Genomic DNA, 22481 nt, shown 5'->3' with positions numbered 1-22481 from the left:
TGCTTGATATAATTTCAATTTTCTTAAATTTACTGAGGTTCATTTTGTGGCCTATGTTGAATAGAATGTATATTCTGTGGTGGTTGAGTAGAATGTTCTGTAAATACCTGTTAACTCCATTTGTTCCAGGGTACAGTTTAAATTCATTGTTTCTTTGTTGACTTTGTCTTGATGACCTGTCTAGTGCTGTCAGTGGAGTACTGAAGTCCCCCACTATTATTGTGTTACTATCTCATTTCTTAGGCCTATTAGTAATTGTCTTATAAATTAAAGAGCTGCAGTGTTAGGTGCATATATATATATATATATATATATATATATATATATACACAGAACTGTGATATTTTCTTGTTGGACAAGGCCTTTTATCATTATGTAATGTCCCTCTTTGTCTTTTTAAACTGCTGTTGAATTAAAGTTTGTTTTGTCTAAGAACAGCTACTCCTGCTGTCCATTTGCATGAAATATCTCTTTCTACACCTTTACCTTTAAAGTTTATAATTCCTTAAGTATTAGGTGAGTCTCTTGAAGGCAGCAGAGGGTTGTTGAATTCCCGTCCATTATGCAGTTATGTATCTTTTACATGGAGCATTTAGGCCATTTACATTCAACATCAGTATTGAGATGTGAGATACCATTCCATTCATTGGGGTATTTGTTGCCTGTATACTTTGGTTTTTTTGTTTTTTGTTTTTGCTTTTTAACTTGTATTTTTGTTTTATAGGTCCTGTGAGATTTATGCTTCAAACAGGTTCTATTTTGATGTGTTTCCAGGATTTGTTTCAAGATTTAGAGCTCCTTTTAGCAGTTCTTGTAGTGCTGGCTTGGTAGTGGTGAATTCTCTCGGCATTTGTTCGTCTGGAAAAGACTATATGTTTCCTTCATTTATGAAGCTAAGTTTTGCTGGATACAAAATTCTTGGCTGATAATTGTTTTGTTGAGGAGGTTCAAGATAGGACCCCAATCCCTTCTAGCTTGTATGGTTTCTGCTGAGAAATCTGCTGTTAATCTGATAGACTGTCCTTTATAGGTTACCTGGTGCTTCTGCCTCACAGCTCCTAAAATTCTTTCCTTTGTCTTAACTTTTAGATAACCTGACGACAATGTGCCTAGGCGATAATCTTATTATGATAAATTTCCCAGGTGTCCTTTGAACTTCCTATATTTGGATGTCTAGGTCTCTGGCAAGGCCAGGGAAGTTTTTCTGATTATTCCCCCAAATATGTTTTTTAAACTTTTAGATTTCTCTTCTTCCTCAGGAAGGCCAATTATAACCTGAGGACAATGTGCCCAGGCAATAATCTTTTTGTGATAAATTTCCCAAGTGTTCTTTAAGCTTCTTATATTTGGATATCTAGGTCTGTAGCAAGGCTGGGGAAGTTTTTCTTCTGATTATTCCCCCAAATAGGTTTTTTAAACTTTTAGATTTCTCTTCTTCCTCAAGGAGGCCAATTATTCTTGGGTTTGGTCATTTAACATAATCCCAGACTTCATGGGGGCTTGGTTCATATTTTCTTATTCTTTGTCTTTGTTGGATTGAGTTAACTCAAAAACCTTGTCTTCAAACTCTGAAGTTCTTTCTTCTGCTTATTCAATTCTATTGCTGAAACTTTCCAGAGCATTTTGTACTTCTGTAAGTGCATCCATTGTTTCCTGAAGTTTTGATTATTTTTTTATTTATGGCATCTATTTCACTGAATACTTCTCCCTTCACTTCTTCTATCGTTTTTTTTATTTCCTTAAATTGGGCTTCGTCTTTCTCTGATGTCTCCCTGATTAGCTGAATAACTTACCTTCTAAATTCTTTTTCAGGTAAATCAGGGATTTATTCTTGGTTTGGATCCCTTGCTGGTGAGCTAGTGTGATTTTTGGGGGGTGGTAAAGAACCTTGTTTTGTCTTATTACCAGAGTTGGTTTTCTGATTCCTTCTCATTTGGGAAGGCTCTGTCAGAGGGAAGTGTAGGGCTCAAGGCTGTTTAGACTATTTTTGACCCATGGGGTGCTCCTTTATGTAGTACTCTTCCTCTTTTCCCAAGGATGTGGCTTCCTGAGAGCTGAACTGTAGTGATTATCTCTCTTCTGCCACACAGCTAGTCTACTAGGCTCTGGGCTAGTACTGGGGGTTGTCTGCACAAAGTCCTGTGACGTGAACCGTCTGTGGGTCTCTTAGCCGTGGATACCAGCACCTGCTCTGGTGGAAGTGGCAGTTGGGGTTGGAGGTGGGAGTGGGGGCAGGTTGAAATGAACTCTGTGAAGGTCCTTAGCTCTGATTGTTTAATGCACTATTTTTGTGCTGGTTGGCCTCCTGCTGGGAGGTGGCACTCTCAAGAGAGCATTAGCTATGTAGTATGGGGAGGAACAGGTGGTGGGCAGGGTCTTGGAAATCCCAAGAGTATATGCCCTTTGTCTTCAGTTACTAGGGTGGGTAGGGAAGGACCATTAGGTGAGGGCAGGGCTAGGCATGTCTGATCTCAGACTCTCCTTGGGCGGATCTTGCTGCGACTGAGTATTTGGGGTGTCTCCCAGGTCCTACAGGAGCAGCTGCCTTCCTTCAGAGGGTCTGTGGGTTCTCTCCGCTTTTCTAACGTATTCCTGCAGTCATTCTAGAGCAAAAGTTCACGATGTGAGCCTCCACATGCTGCTCTGTCTGTCCCAGTGGGAGCTGCAATCTAGTCCTGCCTCCTGTCCACCATGATCTCTCTGTTTTTAAAATATTTTAAAATCCCTTTCTAAGATACCAAAATGCAGCAAAGTATTTTTATTAATATTTGAACGTGATAATTCAAACCAGGCAGAGCTTTTGAAACGATTTTGCTTTGTATTCCTTTATTACACAAAAGGCAAAATTCCTTCTATTTCACTGCTTTGTGCCTGTGGTAAATTCAGAATCAAAGAAAAGTCTTGTTTATGTTCTTAACTACTTAGATTACATTAATTTTTAGCTTTAAAGGGGCATTTTTATTCCTAAAGGCAGGAAATACAAATACATACATAAATACAGCACTGATAAGTAAAGAAACTCTATACCTTAAATTTAATTTTTTTTTCAAAAGTGACAACAGTTCTCACAAAAGACTAATATTCTTACAATTAATTTTTCTAAAATCCACAGCATCAATTACCATTGCTGTTTTATCTGTAACACATTTTTTCCTTACCTCTTCATTAATATCAATAATATCTCCCACTTTCAGCTCCAGTTCGTCCTCATTTTGTGGAATGTACTCAAAAAGAACTTTACACTGACGCTTCTTGGTCTCTAAAGAAAGTAACATATAAGAAATTAGATTAAGAAAGATCATTTTTGAAAACAGTATATTTACATGCCATGTTTATAGTCATAGGACATTCTAAACAGCTAATCACAATCAGCCCTAGTTAGCTTTTTACTCCAAGCCCCACACTACAAATATTAAGGCTTCAGGCAGTAAAATCTGCTTATACATCTTATCCCACCATTTACACAAAAGCAAAATATCCAAATACCCATTACCATTTTTGAGACTAAAAAAACAGACAATAAAAGACACTTGGCACAACAAATTCATCAGACAAATTCTCTAGGTTAGTGATTTTCAGACTATTCCTAATCAAGTCTGGGAATACTACTTAAAATTAGTACTTATACGACTGTAGAAAGAAGCAATAATATGTACAAATCTCAAATTTACTTTATCTTCTTTAATAATTTTCAGACAGCTAAAAATGAAACTCACTTATGTGAAGATAATTTTACTTTCGCTTTTCAAACAAGCTTCATTTATTCAGAAATGATAATTTATAACCATTCGGACTTGTGTTCTCAACCTTTCTCAAGCTCTACAAACAGAACTCAGACTCACTCCCATCTTCAAAAATGAATCACTAAGCAGCTATGGGTGGATGACCAGGAATAGCTGACTACTTCTTGATATTCCAAGTGTGTTTCTTAGACCAGCAGCAACAATATAACCTGGGAGCTTGTGAGATATGTACTATCTCAAGCTCCACCCCACATCTACTAAACAGGGACTGAGTAAAAAGTTCCCTCAAAATTCATATATTGAAACCCTAACACCCAATGAATTTGGCAATAGTGCCTTTGTGGAGGTAGTAAATAGGGTTAAATGAGGTCCTAAGGGTTAACACCCTAATGAGATAGGACTAGTGTATCCTTACAAAAGAGGAAGAGACATCAGCCAACCATTGCCCTCCCCAACCCTCCAATACAAAGGAAAGACCAAGCAAGACAACAAGGAGACAGTGGTCCTCTACAAGCCAGAAGAGGGGCATCACCAGAAACCAACCCTGACAGCACCTTGATCTTGGACTTCTAATCGTCCAAAACTGTGAGAAGATAAATCTGATGTTTAAGCTACTAAGTCTGTGGTATTTTGCTATGGTAGCCCTAGCAGACTGAATTTTGAATCAGAGCGTGCACATTAAGAAGATCCCTCAGTGATTCTCAATCTTGTACCCAATAATTCGGTCACCCTGATCTTTAATTTCTTGAAAATGGAATACCCTATTCCATCTCACACTTCAATGTACTGTTTCTTTTGTCAAGGAACTTTACTTTCACCCATGAAGCCCACCTTCAACTCATCTTCATTTCTCAGCTTAGAAGACACTCCCAAATAGCTTTTTCTTTTTTTTTTTTTTTTGGAGACAGAGTCTCGCTCTGTTGCCCAGGCTGGAGTACAATGGCACAATCTCGACTCACTGCAACCTCTGCCTCCCAGGTTCAAGCGATTCTCCCGCCTCAGCCTCCTGAGTAGTTGGGATTACAGGAGAGCGCCACTACGCCTGGCTAATTTTTGTATTTTTAGTAGAGGCGGGGTTTCACCACGTTGATCAGGGTGGTCTCAAACTCCTGACCTCAGGTGATCCACCCACCTCGGCCACCCAAAGTGCTAGGATTACAGGTGTGAGCCACTGCGCCCAGCCACAAATAGCTTTCTAAATTAAATAATTTTCCTTTGTGCTACTCTAGCACCCTGTACTTACCCCCTATTTGCTTCTGCAACCTACCCAGCACCTAGCATAGTGCCTGGCTTATTCTAGATATCTGATATGGTCTATTTGTGCTGCTATAACAAAATACCTGAGACTAGGTAATGAAGATAATACAAATTTACTTCTCTCTTTTCTGGAGTCTGAGAAATCCAAGATCAAAGTGCCAGCAGACTTTATATCTGGTGAGAGCCCTCTACATATGTTATCACATGTCAGAAGGGCAAAAAAGGACCTAAGCTAGTTCGCTCCTGCCCTTTCATAAGGCACTAACCCATTCATGACAGCACGGTCCTCATGACTTAATCATTTCTCAAAAAGATCCACCTATTAATATCACAATGGAAATTAAATTTCAACATGAATTTTGCAAAGAACCGTAATTCCATCCACAGGAGTATCTGCTACGTATTTTTGAATGAATTAATAAACAAATATCTAGGTCTAACTATATGGCATCATTGTCAACCAATATTATCACAAGAGTGTCTACATTCCATCAATAGCCTATCAGCAACAATCCTAACAAGATTTTTCTTAATAATTTAAATGCACACTTAAAGAACACAACTTGAGAAGAAAACACGCACACTAAAAAAAAATTAGTGATAAAACTTGAATACATAATGAGAGTAAAATATTTAATACAAAACACAAATATTTCAAAAATGAGAAAGGACAGGTTTGAACTAGAGCAAATATGGAAAGTTTCAAAGAAGAAATGATAACAGAGTTATACAATGAAATATGAGTAAGATACAAGAAGGTGGGACAGATGTGGCAGGTATTCTAGAGCAAGGAAAACAGTTTTACTAACGAAGTAGGATTTGGTGATACAACAATTCTAAGGAGAGAGGACAACAAAGGAGAATCCTAAGAAGTAATCTGGACAGGCAGAATTTCACTGCATCAAATCATGATCTCCAAATAAACTCTTTGTAAAGAAAGATGTCATGCTACAATAGAAATATCAGCTGTACTGGAAGTCAGATGACTTATGTTCTGGCACAGTTGTCATTATCTAGTTATTTCACAGAAATTCTCTAGGAATCAATTTCCTGGGTCATAAAATTACATCACGGAACTAGAAAACCACTACAGTTACTTCAGCTCCAACATTCTGTGGATCTATGACATTGTTTATCAAGACAAAAAGTAATCTAACTTCACCCCCAAAACAACAAAACAAGCACATTACATGCAACCAATAGCATGGAGAGGTACAAAACAGACATAACCATCAAGTAGATAAAATAATTGAGTCTCCAAATAAGAAAGTTACATCTGTGTAAGTCTTTTTTCCCCTTCCTAAAGCAATTAATTTGTATCTGATTTTTTATTGTAGTTTTTATAATAAAAGAAGCCAAAGAAAGTAAACAGACTGTGCGTGGAGGCTCACGCCTATAATCCCAGCACCTTGGGAGGCCGAGGCAGGCAGATCACAAGGTCAGGAGATCAAGGCCATCCTGGCTAACACAGTGAAATCCCGTCTCTACCGAAAATACAAAAAATTAGCCGGGCGTGGTGGTGGGTGCCTGTAGTCCCAGCTACTCGGGAGGCTGAGGCAGGAGAATGGCATGAACCTGGGAGGCGGAGCTTGCAGTGAGCTGAGATGGCGCCACTGCACTCCAGCCTGGGCAACAGAGCAAGACTACGCCTCAAAAAAAAAAAAAAGGGAAAAAAGAAAGTAAACAATGACCATAATTTTTTAACTAACCTAGTTCAGAGTAAAATTTTTCACATTTCACCTTTCACCAGAGCTCAAGGTAAAATTTTAAGTAATTTAAATAGTTTTATGCATGCTACAGGAAAACTTCACTTCTCTTGAAATATAGAACCCCTAAATACCTTTGCAAGTTGTTCCAGTGACCTTGAGAAAATGTGTTCATTAATGTGTTATTGGCAGTTAGCACTTCATAGACAAGAGGCAAACAATCCATACTATTGAAAAGAAATGTCTATTTTGCTCAAGGTGCTCTTACAAGAATAAAATCCTTTCTATCGTTCTGATAATTTCAGACCTTTTTTAAAATGTGGTTTCTTTTTCATGAAATATCTCTTAAAATTGGACTTAAGGTGAAATGGACTACTCATTAGCCCCCACCCAGGCAGGTCAATGAAGTTTGAGCAGCCTAGCTATAATTTACCTGAGAACTTTATTTCTTCCTCTCACACTAAGCATAATTTTTCCCAAGTAGTTTGTATTAATAGAATCATTTGCAAAAAAAAAAAAAAAAGATTCATTTAATCAAAGGAAGGAGTCACATTAGATAAAAGCATCTAAATAGTAATTATTACCACAAACTATGAGTCATTTATTTTAAAAAGAAAAAAAATAATTCCACATTATTTCATATTTAAGTAGGGTTCACTCATAAATTGAGGTGACTGCCTATATTGAATCCATCCATCAATTTAACTGCCAGCACAATTAAGGGGGACTTTGAGATTTTTCACATTTTGAACTGTACAAAGTCAATAAATGTTAATTTCTATAACGTATCAGAACCCATGTTAAGTACAAAAAAGAAGAGGTGTCAATGAAATTAAGCCCATTTTTTTAAAAAAAACTGTTAACTAGTATTTTTTTTTTTTTTTTTTTTTTTGGACACAGGGCCTCACTCTGTCACCCAGGCAGTAGTATGAACTCTGCTCACTGCAACCTCTGCCTCCCAGGCTCAAGGGATCCTTCCACCTCAGCCTCTCAAGTAGCTGGGACCACAGGCACTCGCCACCATGCTGGGCTAATTTTTGTATTTTGTGTGTGTGTGTGTAGAGATGGGGTTTGCCATGTTGCCCAGGCTGGTCCTAAACTCCTGGGCTCAAGTGATCCACCCACCTCAGCCTCCCAAAGTGCTGGGATTACAGGTGTGAGCCACCACACCCAGTTATTAACATTTTCTTATCACAAGTAACCTTTAATACTTTTCAGTTCTACCAAAAAATTGAACAAAAACTGTCTTTTAAAAATCATTATATAAGTAAAGTTACTAACAAGGGAGAGAATAAAGGAGGTACTGCAAAGGCAGGGACATACTGCATTTCTTTCATGTACCAGCACTATACTAAATTATTCACATCTCCCACACAACAAAGCATTAACACTCACTATCTCATTTACCAATGAGAAAAACAGGAAATAAAAAGTTAAATAATCCATCAAAGACCACATAGCTAAAATGAGGCAAAACTAAAATTATATCCACTTCTGGAATATTATGCCCGCTTCGAAGCCTTAAATCTTTCCACTATAGTATGCTGTCTCTATCACAGATTACATAGTACTTTGACATAGCTCATATAGTCTAGTCACACTGGATTTTTACTCCCCCAAAATACCACATACTTGCTTATTTCTGTGGGTCTGCCAAAGGCTGCATTTCTTCCTTGAATGCTATTCTCCCAATCTCCATGTGCTTGTATGTCCTACCTAAAGAAGAGCTTCAATACACTTTGCTTGACAACCCCAGTACAAAATTACCTTTTCATCTAAATTATCACTGCACATCTCTCTCATACAGTTCTGAATATATAGTATAAAACAACAGAATAACTGTAGACATTTATCAAGCACTTATAATTACTTAACATGTTAATGCCTCTTACATCCTATGAGAAAATTATGACTATCTCTATTTTATAGTAAATTGATGTTCACCCCTGCTAGACTGTGAATTCTGAATCATCATCCATACCCAGCTTTATGTGGCAGATTTAATTGTTTCTCATGATCATGCTACCCACAGATATAAAGGCATTTGACACACGCGAGTTCAAAAATTTCAGAAAACTTTACATGTTTAGTATTTTTAAAAAACAAAACCAAACTGTGTGAAATTTCAGACACAGTAAAGTTACTGCCCTTGTTCTTTTTCCAATAAAACAGAAAATCTTTAATTTCTAAATGTGGGTCATCAAGAATAGTTAGGTATTTCATGTCTGAAAAATAGATGTAACTATGTAGATCAAACAAAGCTCTTAAATTATGATACCACTTATCACTGAAGACTGTTTTTAATGTTTCCATCAAATGCTAAAATAAGAGCATACCTCAATAAGAAGTGGGAGGTTGAATGCTAAAACTTCAGAAATAACAGTAAAAGGATTTCTGATTCAATTTTTGGTTCCAGCTGGCTCTGGGAAAAAATATCTTCAGGTTCTATTAAAGCACTAAAATGTATTTAACTAGTGAATTTTTAAAATCAATTTCTTTCTCCACCAGGCGTAGTGGCTTACACCTGCAATCCCAGTACTATGGGAGGCCGAGGCAGGTGGATCAACTGAGGTCAGGAGTTTGAGACCAGCCTGACCAACGTGGTGCAACCCTGTCTCTACTAAAAATACAAAAAGTAGCTGGGCGTGGTGGCACACGCCTATAATCCCAGCTACTTGGGAGGCTGAGGCAGGAGAATCACTTGAACCTGGAGGGCAGAGGGTACAGTAAGCCGAGATCATGGCACTGCATTCCATCCTGGGAGAGAAGACCGAAACTCTGTCTCAAAAAATAAATAAATAAAAATCAATTTATTTCTTCAATAAGCATATAATCAAATGTTAAGAGAAACACTGATTCAGCCATTTTACATGAATGATGAATGAATACATCATTTTCATGTAATGAAATACTCATTACATGAATACATGAATGATGTATAAATACATCATTCATATGTATCAATCAGCCATTCATACAGTTGAATCTTTTTAAAAAATTTTCTCGCCCAGAGCAGTGGCTTGGGCCTGTAATCCCAGCATTTTGGGCGGCTGAGGCGGGCAGATCCCTTGAGGCCAGGAGTTTGAGACCAGCCTGGCCAAGATGGTGAAACCCCATCTCTACTAAAAATAGAAAAAATTAGCCGGGTATGGAGCTGTGTTCCTCTAATTCCAGCTACCGGGGAGGCTGAGGTTGCAGTGAGCTGAGACTGTGCCAATGATCTCCAACCTGAGACTCTGTATCCAAAAAAAAAATTACCATCCTTAGCAATAAAAAAATCGTAATGCTTAGGCCATTAAGTGAAAGGCTCAAACTGTTCAAGATACTGTCTACTTTGCTGAGATGTTCTACTTAAGATACTCAAAATTTTAGAAAATCTTCATTATCACTATCATGGAGAAACAGACAATGTGATCAGAGGTAAAGTACTATGTCTGTAGCATACTTTCAACTGATTCCATTAAAAAAGTATATGTATATAAAGATAAAGCCAATGTGACAAAATGTTAACAGCATACGCAGGGGAAGGGTATACTATGTTCACTGCACAATTATTCCTTCAACTTTTCTAGATATTTTAAAGTTTTCTAAATAAAATAGAAAGTTAGAACAGCCTACCTGTTCAAGAGGGTAGGGTATTCTAACCCCGAGATGATCTACTCATTTGAGTGAGTCTTTTTCCCCTTATCAGTCAGAATATTTCAATGTCAAAGAGTGACCATGAACCAACATGCTCATTTTTTCAAAAGGTATGCTGCAAAGACTTATAGTCAGTGGACATAATTTGACAGTATTCAGAATGTTACTATTTTCTTCAGCACTGACTCAAATTAAGAAAGCATACGATTTGCTACCCAAATGTTTTATGGGAGTGAAGTAATGTGTAGATTGACATTCTTTCAACGAACTTTTCATGTGCACCATCATCCCTTGCAGTATAAACACTAGTGATCTATTAGTATCAATCTCAATGTATCTTTTACATTCAAAATAAGTAACTGAATGAAAAATCACTTCTGCTGTAGCATGAGTTTCCACTACTAAGGAAATACAATTAGCAAACACTATGTATTCCCTCACTTGTGCCAAGAGATTTCATCTGGTATCGATTTCTTCCAAATGTAAAGTGAAACATCTACCAACATTCCACACTGACTGTTAATATTCTGATGCTGAAACACGTCAATTATTTACTCTCTAAACACAATATTTTACCATTATCTTTGTGGCTGATTTTACAAGGGTGTCAGAAGTAATGTGACTTGCAACCTGTTTTTGCTCTAAGAAATGTACATTTGTTCTCTTCTCTGACTTTAGCAACGCATAGTAATCAACTTTTTCCTGTAAAGCACTATTCTATGTTTGCTCTAAAAAAAATTAATACTTCCTTGTTTTACTAAATGAGCTACCATGCTTAGTAATGAATCATAGCAAAAGTTTTCACAGCTTCATTACTACCCCAAAAAAGCCAATATACTGGAGACTAGAGAAGAACAGCTCACTAGTCCAATCCAGTTTTTGGATACTCAACATCATTACACTTATTTGAACCTCTCCTTTGTAGTTGCTTAGACAAAATTCAACACATACACAGATTCACTTTGTCTTGGCACACAGGGATTTAAAATGAACATATATACTGCAGTCTTTATACTATCAACCTTACATTAATACAACGGTTTTGGGTTTTTTAAATTAACATTAATAGTACAGGTTAGTTGTATCTACTACTACGTAACAATACAATGAGTCACTTTTAAATAAGTGATCTATTTTGGAAATTAGAGATATGATCCAAACAGTAACAAAAAATAATATCAAGTTTAATAAACATAAAATAATACATAAATGACAGGAAAACAGAAAAGCAAAAACAACCTGCATCTTGCTTTAAATGTTAGCTGAGACCAAATGACCAATTTAGTCCTTGCAGCACATGTACTTAAAAAACAAGTTATGGAAGATCCTTAGGAAAAAAAGGCCTAAGCTTCCTGGCACCAACTACATAATGATTTTTCTTTCTTACAAGAGAAAAGAATTTACATCCAGTGTTCTTATGAAAGGCAAAATTTACTGTATCCTTTCCTATTAGAAGATAAAGTGAAAAAATATTCAGAACCTTCAACTTCTTTGTCTAACCTCTACTTAAGAAAAACCATATCCCTTTATAGCTCCCCAGAGTGAAAGAAAGTTGTCAATGGATTTTACTATGGACAGAGGTCATGAAAAAACCTCCTGTGGGTTTTACTCTAAAAATTCTCCCTGAGCACAGAAATTCTATATGCAGGTTCAGTTGTATGATATAAAACTGTTATTTGTCCCCCAATCCCCAAGCAGTTTCAGAATTCAACATCATCAGAACTGCTGAAACCATCCACCTTGAGGCAATAATGCTAGAAAGCAGTATATGTAATATGTAAATATCCCCTGGACATTGTATTTCCTTGAGAAACAAAGAACAAACAGAACCCCTGAATTGGTCTAAGTGTCATAAAATCTGTTTCATTTTTATGACAGCCTCTTTTCATTTTATGAAAATAATCAAAGGATGATGTAATCCAAAAGTAGAGGGTTCCCCAAACTTGACAGATGACAGTGTATGAAAATAATAGATTGAGACATAAGAGAACTCTATAAAAATTAATAATAGCCTTATAACCACAATTTGGGAAATGTATGTAAACAAAATTTCTTTATTGTAGAATATTTTGTACACAGGGATTTATACACCATAATTTCAAAGACATTAAAGTAAATGTGATTAAATACTCATTATCTATTAACCCATTTATGCCACAGGTTGTAATTTTTTTAATTTTTGCAATCAGACCCTAGCAATGACCTCGAATAGCAGGATAGTAATAACTCCTACATTCTTAGCATTCCAATAATGGAACAACAGGTATAGATGGGTTAAACCAAATTGACCATAGTAATAAGTATGCAATGGTGGCTCACGTCTGTAATCCCAGAACTTTGGGAAGCCAATGGGGGCAAATCACTTGAGCCCGGGAGTTTAAGAACAGCTTAGGCAACATGACAAAACCCCATCTCTACAAAGAAAAATACAAAAATTAGCAGACATGGTGGCACGCACCTGTAGTCACAGCTACTCAGTAGACTGATGTGGGAAAACTGCATAAGCCTGGGAAGTCAAGGGTGCAGTGAGCTGTGACTGCACCACTACAGCCTGGACAACAGAGTGACACCCTAGCTATCTCAAAAAAAAAATCAATCTCTGAAGGCTCTTCTGGTTTTACTGTGTTAAAACATTTGCTATGTGCTCCCATAACACTGTAATTCTTTGTACATGTTTAATATTCTACACTTTTTAAATAACAGTTTCTTTTGTTTTCTGGAGCAGAGACTGGAGTGCAATGGCAGATCTCGGCTCACCTCCCGAGTTCCAGCGATTCTCCTGCCTCAGCCTCCCAAGTAGCTGGGATTACAGGCGAGTGCCTCCACGCCCAGCTAATTTGTATTTTCAGTAGAGACTGGGTTTTACTATGTTGGTCAGGCTGGTCTCGAACTCCTGACTAAGGTGATCCACCAACCTAGGCCTCCCAAAGTGCTGGGATTACAGGCGTGAGCCATTGCACTTGGCCTTAAATAACAGATTCTTTTCCAAGAACGTAAGCTCTTTAAGAACAGCAATATTACCTTTTTTTTTCTTAACCACCTTCTCACCAACAGCAAATAAAACTCAAGAGTTTAAATGATCTTTCTGAGGTCATAAGACAGACTCAAACACTTATCTGATTTCAAATGTAACGCTCTCCTTCTTTGCCAAGTTGTTCCCCTAACATATTTACACAGTACCAAATCCTTACAAAGTAATCTGCAAGGCCAACCACCTTGGAAATGTTTATGTTCAGATGTTTAACAACTGAAGAAGAGGCACATCAAAATTTTGTATCTATGCTAAGAATCAGCAGATATTTCAGAATCCCACTAAATAAATGGTATTAAAATACAGTTAAGGTAAAATGTTAATCATTCAGTAGAGTCTGAAAGGTAAGTAAGAAAACAGAGCCTCATGCTTTAATTCATAATGATACTGATTTGTTATTGATTGTACATGACTAAAAATTAATATTGACTACACAGGGCAATAACTAGTAACAAAAGAATTTGCAGGAAGTTACTGCAGTTGTCTACAAAAGACTGAACTACTTTTTCTTAATTTAGAAGCAGTTAAAAAATATCCTTCTATTTTGAAGTAATTATGCAGGAAAGGAATTATTTACATACTCTTCTTAATGTTTTTGGTTTGTGGATGTGGCTGAATTCCTCCAGCTGGAAGTCCATAGGTGCTTATTCGTTGTACAAGACTTGCTACATTCCCATGCCTTTCCCGTTTGATGGGCAAACTGTCATCCTTGAATTCCGTCTCTCTTTTAATTTCCTACAAAAGGGGAAATAAAGAGGCAACTTAAGCTATTTTTTTATATTAAATCCTCAAATGTAAAATACCAAAAAGTAGCTACAGTAATTACTATATAAATCACAATGTCAATAGTTTTCAACCTTTGCTCTACTCAAACATATCTGAAGAATAAAACACATATTGGTAACAGTGACTCATGAGTTTAAGTTTCATCAGAACTGGAGATGAAGATAAAGGAAAGACAGGCTCAAATCCCAGCCCTACCACCCACCCCAACTACAAAGAAACACTGAGATAGACAAACAATAATTCAGTCAGGGGTAAACAAACTTTCTATAAAGTGCCAGATAGTAAATATTTTACAATTTGCAGACCATACACTTTCTGTTGCAACCATCAACACTGCTATGTGTGGTATAAATGCAGTCATATATTTAAATGAATGAATATAACTATGTTCCAATAAAACTTTACTTATAGGAACTAAAATTTTAATTTCAAATAATTTTATATGTCATAATATATTATCCTTTTGATTTTTTCCAACCATTTATAAAATTCTTAGCATTCTTAGCTCATGGGTCTTACAAAAACAGGTGGTATTCAGACTTGTCCTGTGGGCTGGTAGTTTGATAGCCCCTGATCTAAGTCATGGCTATAAAATAAGACATGTGAACCATTATGGAAAAGTATAAAATATTACTGAAAGACAAGAAGACAAAAACAAAGTTATGCCATGTTCAGTAACTGAAAACTCAGTATCATAAAGATATCAGTTCTCCCTTAAAATTGATGTAATATATCAATGCAATTCAAGTATATAAAAACGTTAGATTGTTTCTAAAATTATACAGAACAAAAGGCTAAGAACAGTGAAAATACTTCAAGGAAAAGAAAGCAGGAGTTTTTGTTAACGAAAATACAAAGGAAAACTATAACGATACAATTAAACAATGTGCTATTGGTATAAAGACAGATATACTGATAAATGAAACAAAATAGGAAATCCATAAACAGACAAACTTGATTTAAAACAGAAAAAAATGAGGAAAGATGGAACCTTAAGATACACTGTGCATGAAAAACATGCCATATTTAATAGGGAATGAAGCTGGATACCTACCTCACACAATTCATATTAAAAGTAACAATTTTAACTTGATATAGCAAGTGTTATATATGTGTGTGTATATATATATGTGTGTGTGTGTGTATACATATACTTTTTTGTTTGTTTTTCAGACAAGGTCTCCCTCTGTTACCTAGGTTGGAGTGCATGGCTCACTGCAGCCTCAACCTCCTGGGGTCAAGCAATCCTCCCACCTTGCCTCCCAAAGTACTGGGATTATGGTAGTGAGCCTCGGTAGCCAACCAAGTATATTTTTCTTAACCTTTACAATAGAATACTTCTATTTCAAGTTTATAAATTCTTATGATTACAAAAGTATTACAGACTGTTTTAAAAGTATCTTGTGAAAAGGATTCTTTTTCTTTTTTTTTTTTTTTTGAGACAGAGTCTCACAGTCTCACTCTGTTGCCCCGGCTGGAGTGCACTGGCACAATCTCTGGTCACTGCAACCTCCGCCTCCCAGGTTCAAGCAATTCTCCCACCTCAGCCTTCCAAGTAGCTGGGACTACAGGCACGCGCCACCACACCCGGCTAATTTTTGTATTTTTAGTAGAGATGGAGTTTTACCACGTTGGCTAGGCTGGTCACAAACTCCTGACCTCAGGGGATCCGCCCACCTAGACCTCCCAAAGTGCTGGGATTACAAGCATGAGCCACCATGCCCGGCCGAAAAGGATTCTTACAAAACATACTTCAAATACTTGAGAACTGATAATTTGTTAGTTTTTTAATACAATGCTAAATAACTATTATGTACTATAATTATTAATAGCTATATTTTTTTAAAAATCAATGTGGAACAGGAAAGAAGAGTACTAGTAACTTATCAATTTCCAAAATTTGAGAGTTGTGCTGTTGCGGGAAAGTGAGGACCAGAGAGACCAGTATGGAGAACAGGAGGATTGTTTATTTAAGGTACGCACCGGCTCAGTGGATTCATATCCAAAAAGCTGAGCTGGTACATACCTTAAATAAACAATCCTCCTGTTTCCTTCATATCGTCTCTCCAGTTCTCAGTTTTCCGCAACAGTGCAGTGCCCAAAAGATGTACACATTTCCTTAGTAATAATTCTGATTAAGAATAAAGTGTTTTTTCTTTGTTTCTGCGTATTATTTTTTAAATGGCTAAATTGTTAAAATATAAATATTTATTAAGTTACTTGAATCCAACAGTAACAACAACTCTTAGGTCTTCTTTTGCTATAGAAGCATCATGAAATAAGGACTGAGACAATAATGGTGTTGTGTAAACCAAGAAAGTTTCGGAATCTCTGGCATAGCAACTGAAAATTAGAATTCTTAAAGAAATTTTTTAGTCTTAAAAGCTGATTATCTTAGTACGATATCAAAAAACAAATTTTGTTTTGTTTTGTTTTGTAGAGATAGCATCTTGGTATGTTGTCCAGGCTGGTCTTCAACTCCTGGGCTCAAGCAATCCTCTCTTCTTGGCCTCCCAGAGTGCTGGTACTAGTTTTGCCCAGCCAAAACCCACAAATTTTAAAATAACATTCAGTTTTATGTTAAAAAGGTAAAAAAGCTATTACCTTGTAAATAAGTTCTGGTGATATATATCCACAAGTATCAACCTAAATAAGACACTGAACGAATACTATTCCTTAATGAAATTCCTGGTTCAATAGACACTAAATTTATATTTGTACTACTTGAAATAGTATCGCCTGCCATAGAGGACAGGTTCAGGAGACAGACAAACTGTATACAAATCCTGGCTCCGTTGCGTTCACTTGCTGTAAAGCAATGTGAACATGATGTATGAATTCATTGCTGAAGATCTGTAACCATTTTAGGAACCTTCAATTTTCTCTGGCACATAATCATATCTAAGAATATTAGATATAATAAATCTTCTGAGGACAAAAGATACAAATAAAAGGGGGAAGCAACTTAAAAAATCTTATAGTCTACAATGAATAGAAAAAACCTCAGGTTTACAGCTTTCCAAATACATAGTGCCAACTGAGATGGTACCACAGGTACAATTTTCCTTAGACCTCAAGGCTCTAGGCAAAATTATAAATAAGGTAAAGTTTGCTGTGAGGTCCACCACCTTCTTCTCTGGAACTCCTCCGAGCTACAATCCCCTACTACTAGAAACACACACGTATACTCTCACCAACCTACTCTTTTCCCTAGTTTCTGGAAACATAGTGCCTCTACCAGACTACTCTTTGGCTATCAATTGCAATAGCAAATTTTATCTAATATAGCAAAATTTACCTAGTACCTAAGGTATTAGTAAGGCTTCCAGTGTTTATTCCCTCCTCTGCCCTTCATTCACTTTTACCTAAAGAGCCAGGAAATAGCATACATATTAACATTGCAGTGTTTATTTCCTACCAACGTCACTTCCTTTCCTGACTTGGAAAATAACTTCAAGAGATGTAGTAAAAAAGAATCCTCACTTGGAAAGCAATCATGTATAGTCAAAGCAAACTCTGAAAAACTCTGAATCTCATGCTTCAAATGAGGGAAGTCACCTGCACAATAGGTAATGTCAATACAAAACCTGTCAAGAAAAAATATAATATGGATAATCTCCATATACATAAGAATGTGCTATACTGATTGGTTTTGCTTCATAGATAAGGAGTAGGAAGTACAACAAGAGGATAAAAACTGAAATACATATGCAAATGGTGGGGGAAGCTCAAAGGGTATATCTACTCTTCATCTATTAAGATAGTCAAAGATACATAATTTTGATTGCATTAACAAAAACAAACAACTAAAAAGATAATCAACAAAATTCACAAATCACTCCATCATACTGTAATATATCCATATAGTAATCTAGTTATCATGGCTGTGGCCACTAGCATGATTTGAAAACAGAAAGCAATTTACTTGTATTCCGTAGACTCAAAGGTCGCAAAGAATAATAAAAACCAGGTGAGAGGTCAAGAACTTTGTTTCATTTCTCAAATGAAACAGGCAGGTTACCTAATCACCAAATTCCTAAACACAGTAATAATTCTGCTTAAGCTAATTAAAATCTAAGGAATATACTTATTTTTAATTTAACATTCAGGATTTCCAGAAGTATGTAAAATTAGTATCTCCTACTTTACAGGAGCATAATCAGACAATATGGAAAAGTGGTATTACTAAAAAATAAGGAAAATAATGATTAAATGTTTATCTGGTACATACTGCCAACTATTTTAGCTTTGGCTAATTTTAGGCTTACATTTTAAAAAATAGTCTAGAAATGATTGATTTAGATTTTAACCTAACAAAATGGCCTACCATACTCCTGAAGTATTTTTGGTTATTTTGAATATATAAGTAATAATATATAAGGAATATCCAGGAAAAACTACTTCGAGTCATTTGATTTTCCTTTTTATTGTGATTAAATGAAACTGGGTATTCACTAAAGCACTTAAGTTCAAAGAAAAATGACCAACAAGAGAAACTGTCCTTAATATGAAATCAATACATATTGTCTAACTGTCAATAGATCAAAATCAGCAAGGAAAACAAAAATGACACATATAGCAGGACTACTTTGAAAGTTTCTAAACTTCTCTCTGCAACCATGCTTTTTGTTACACAATAGCTCTCTACATTTTGGACAAAGGAATTTCCTATTTAAACGATTCCTCCTGCATTTAGAGAAGGCAAAAGTAGAAATGGGGTGGGGGGAGTTACATAAATTCACTGTCAATGGCATCCTACTCCTTTCCTTTTTTCTATCTAGGAATGTAAATGAGAGCCAAGTGAAGTACAGTGGAAAAAAACACTTAAGAACTTTTCTCTTTATTCATTCTTTCAGATATACCACAATGATTGAAATGAAATGAAAATAACCCAATATTTTATAATGGTCACATTTTTCATAATAGTTTTGTTAATCTAAAAAATGTCATTTCCACCTTCAGGCCTAGATGAAGGTGTTTAAGAATAAGAACTGCAAGAAAATGAGGGCTAATGTGTTTACAACTTCTTCTAACTGAAAAAACATCAGGGTTACATGGGAAATTCTCTCTCAAGAATGCTAGACTCCTTGAGGCCACAGATGAGAGTGACACAGCAGGCAAGTCATGCTGGGTCCAAGGAGCAAGAGCAGGAGATATCCCAGAAGCCCAGTTCTGGCACTCAACTTTCCTGATACCTAGTTTATTATTTCTACAGTAGTGACCAATCTGAAATACCTTAACAGAAACAAAATGTATTAACTCCTAAAGGGGAAAAATAAGAATTTAACTTTCCAGATTAAGTGCAAGGCAAACATTAACATGGTTTATATATAATGATGTATTGAATTTCTTGAATTTGTATTTACAGTGTGAAGAATAGTATATAAAACGGGGAAATGGTACAAATAATTCCGTTTAAAAGATTTGTTTTATAGGAAACAGTCTTTAAAGCTATCTACCAAAGTTCTAAACATGGAAGAAAGCTGAGGGAGGGTTATAAAGAAAGAAAGGTACTTTTCACAATGGATACTTCTATACTGCTTTGACTTTTATTTCGACATGTATTATTTCTGTGATTTAAAATAAAAGATTTGGTGTGCCTACAATAACAGTGTTATGTCACATTGTTACAGGGCATTTGAAAAAAGACACATATGCTGTGTGAGTACACTTCATCAAATCTAAATCCTTATATATATTTTCTAGTATTACCTATCTAAAGCATTTCTCCAACTCACTGAATACAGTCTATGTGGAATTCAGAATAGTATTATCTAAAATAAGTCACAGAATGAATTACTCTTAATATGTGTAAAAGAGTTAATGCTTTAACAGTATGTAACAGAAAACATACAATGATGTATCATCAATAACTATACACAACTTTGGCATTCTTCCAACTGTATTTTATTTTTAATTTTTACTTATTTTCAATGAAAATTTATTTCTTGCTTAAGCAACATATTCAACACAAGTGGAAATCGAGATCTGTTCTTTTTTCTAAATAAAAATTGCATATACTTACGGTATACATCTTTTGACACATGTGTAGATAGTGAAATGATTACTACAGTCAAGCTAATTAACATCTACCATTTTCATTACAATTCCCAATTAGCAAGTAAACTTGTCTTCCATTTAATATTCCAATATCTGCAAGGTTTTCTCCCTTAATCCGTCTCCAATTAATGAAAGTAAATCAAACATCAAAATGTTCTCTAAATGAACTATTACAAAACTAACTCTTGAACTGTTCTATGAAAGTCGCCAATACATTTCTATAAATACTGGAAAACATCACTGAGATCCATCCAAAAGATCTAACAGTTTCATAAAGTAAAAGGTTTTTAAAACTAAACACCATAAAACACCACCATTGTCATTTCCTTTACTTAAATATTTCTTCTTATGAAAACTGAAATATCAACAGTCAAAAATTAAATCAGCATTCTTCTAAAAAAACAATGTGGTCTTTTTTTTAAAATGAATGAGACTTTCCAAAGTAGCTATATACATCCATCAATTATCTTCTTATTCTTCATATTGCTAATTTTTCAAGTAGCTTTAAAAAGGACTTTAATTATATTTAAAGATCTAACGTCTAATTAGTTATTTAATTTATGGAAATCTGCAAATAAACTGAAAATAAGCATTTTTAAATACAAGATAATTTTTCAAACTAATTTTAAAAATCTTTTTTCTAAATGAAGAGAAAAAACTTGCTAGAAATTTAGGTTGAACCAAGAAAAACATCTGAGTGATTTTTATTCATTTGTCAGCCTCCTGAAAAACTTACTGAGTAATTTTTGTTTTCTTCTTCCTGATTATATCAAAAAGTCTAACACTTTATATCAAGATCAAGAAAGTCTTCAAAAGGGATCAAAACTTCATTTTAAATTTAAAAATATAAGTAATAGCAGTTCACTTACCAGCACCTGAGACATCTTCTGTTAACATATCCACTTATTTTTTAAAGCAGCAAAATAAAAACATTATAACAGTAACAGGTTGTATAGTAAGTGGCACCACCTCCAGGATCACTACAAAGCTCACAAAAACAAACTGCTTCACTATTCACAGACTGAATCCCCTTATCCACAAATACTGTCCTGCCAACACTCTTTTAAGTACAGCTAATAAAAATACTTTAACCTTCTCTTTTGATATCATTCCGCTGATATTGCTCCACTTTTTCCATGACTCTCTGTGCTCTGGCGCTTGTAAAATTCACTACCAAATGCACCTTCTAAGTATTCCTCCTCACCTGTTCCTCCCCAATCTCCTCAGGTGATCAGACTCTACACCCTTTTATATGAAACTCAGCAGTGAACAGAGTCCACCAATAATTATTAAATGTCTACAATTAGTCACCTGCTCTGTTAGGTTATCTTTTTTTTTTTTCTGAGGCAGACTTTCGCCTGTCGTCCAGGCTGGAGCGCAGTGGCATGCTCTCGGTTCACTGCAACCTCCGCCTCCCAGGTTCAAGCAATTCTCCTACCTCAGCCTACCAAGTAGCTAGGATTACAGGCATGTATCACCACGCCTAGCTAATTTTGTATTTTTAGTAGAGACAGGGTTTCTCCATGTTGGTCACGCTGCTCTCGAACTCCCGAACTCAGGTGATCTGCCCGCCTCGGCCTCCCAAAGTGCTGGGATTACAGGCGTGAGCGTTATCTTAAATCTCATGTGTTAACTTAACCTTCAGAAGCAAGTCATAACTTAAAGGGTATCAACTATGTTTATTACCTTTTTGCTGAATGCAAATCTATTCTTCTTTTTTAATGGTAATATTTAAACTTCCAAACACTGGCTTAACAACAACAGATTATAAACAGCTATTACTATGCCATTTCTTTTCTGAGACGGAGTCTCACTCTGCAACCCAGGCTGGAGTGCAGTGGTGCGATCTCAGCTCACTGCAAACTCCACCTCCCAGGTTCAAGTAATTCTCCTGTCTCAGCCTCCTGAGTAGCTGGAATTATAGGCGCCCACCACCACACACAGCTAATTTTTGTATATTTAGTACAGACAGGGTTTCACCATGTTGGCAAAGCTGGTCTCAAACTCCTGACCTCAGGTGATCCACCCACCTTGACCTCCCAAAATGCTGGGATTACAGGCGTGAGCCACCATGCCTGGCCTACTATGCCATTTCTAATAGAAAAGAACTTTTACAATGATGAGTATTTAGACTGAGTAAACCTTACTTATGAGCAAGATAAGCAACTGTTATGGACGTGCATTACAAGCATCACCATCTAGAATTTTCCCTTACAGAAAGATGGAGTAGGTGTTTCCCTATTCTTCCTGCTAAATATA

General features: G+C 36.0%; 1 protein-coding gene across 1 annotated transcript in view; it reads right to left on the bottom strand.

Moving 5' to 3' along the window:
• Positions 1-22481, bottom strand: part of CD2AP (CD2 associated protein) — a 151852-nt gene that overhangs the window by 83678 nt on the left and 45693 nt on the right. Inside the window, exons 3-4 of the mRNA XM_025383934.1 lie at positions 13958-14111; positions 3159-3259 (exon numbers count right to left, since the gene is read on the bottom strand). Coding sequence (XP_025239719.1) covers positions 3159-3259; positions 13958-14111 — 255 coding nt within the window. The remainder of the gene's footprint in view (positions 1-3158; positions 3260-13957; positions 14112-22481) is intronic.

The sequence above is a fragment of the Theropithecus gelada genome, chromosome 4 (assembly GCF_003255815.1).
Source record: "Theropithecus gelada isolate Dixy chromosome 4, Tgel_1.0, whole genome shotgun sequence".
Classification (NCBI taxonomy): Eukaryota; Metazoa; Chordata; class Mammalia; order Primates; family Cercopithecidae; genus Theropithecus; species Theropithecus gelada.
Note: the sequence above shows the minus strand (reverse complement) of the source record. Positions and strands in the feature narration are given on the sequence as shown.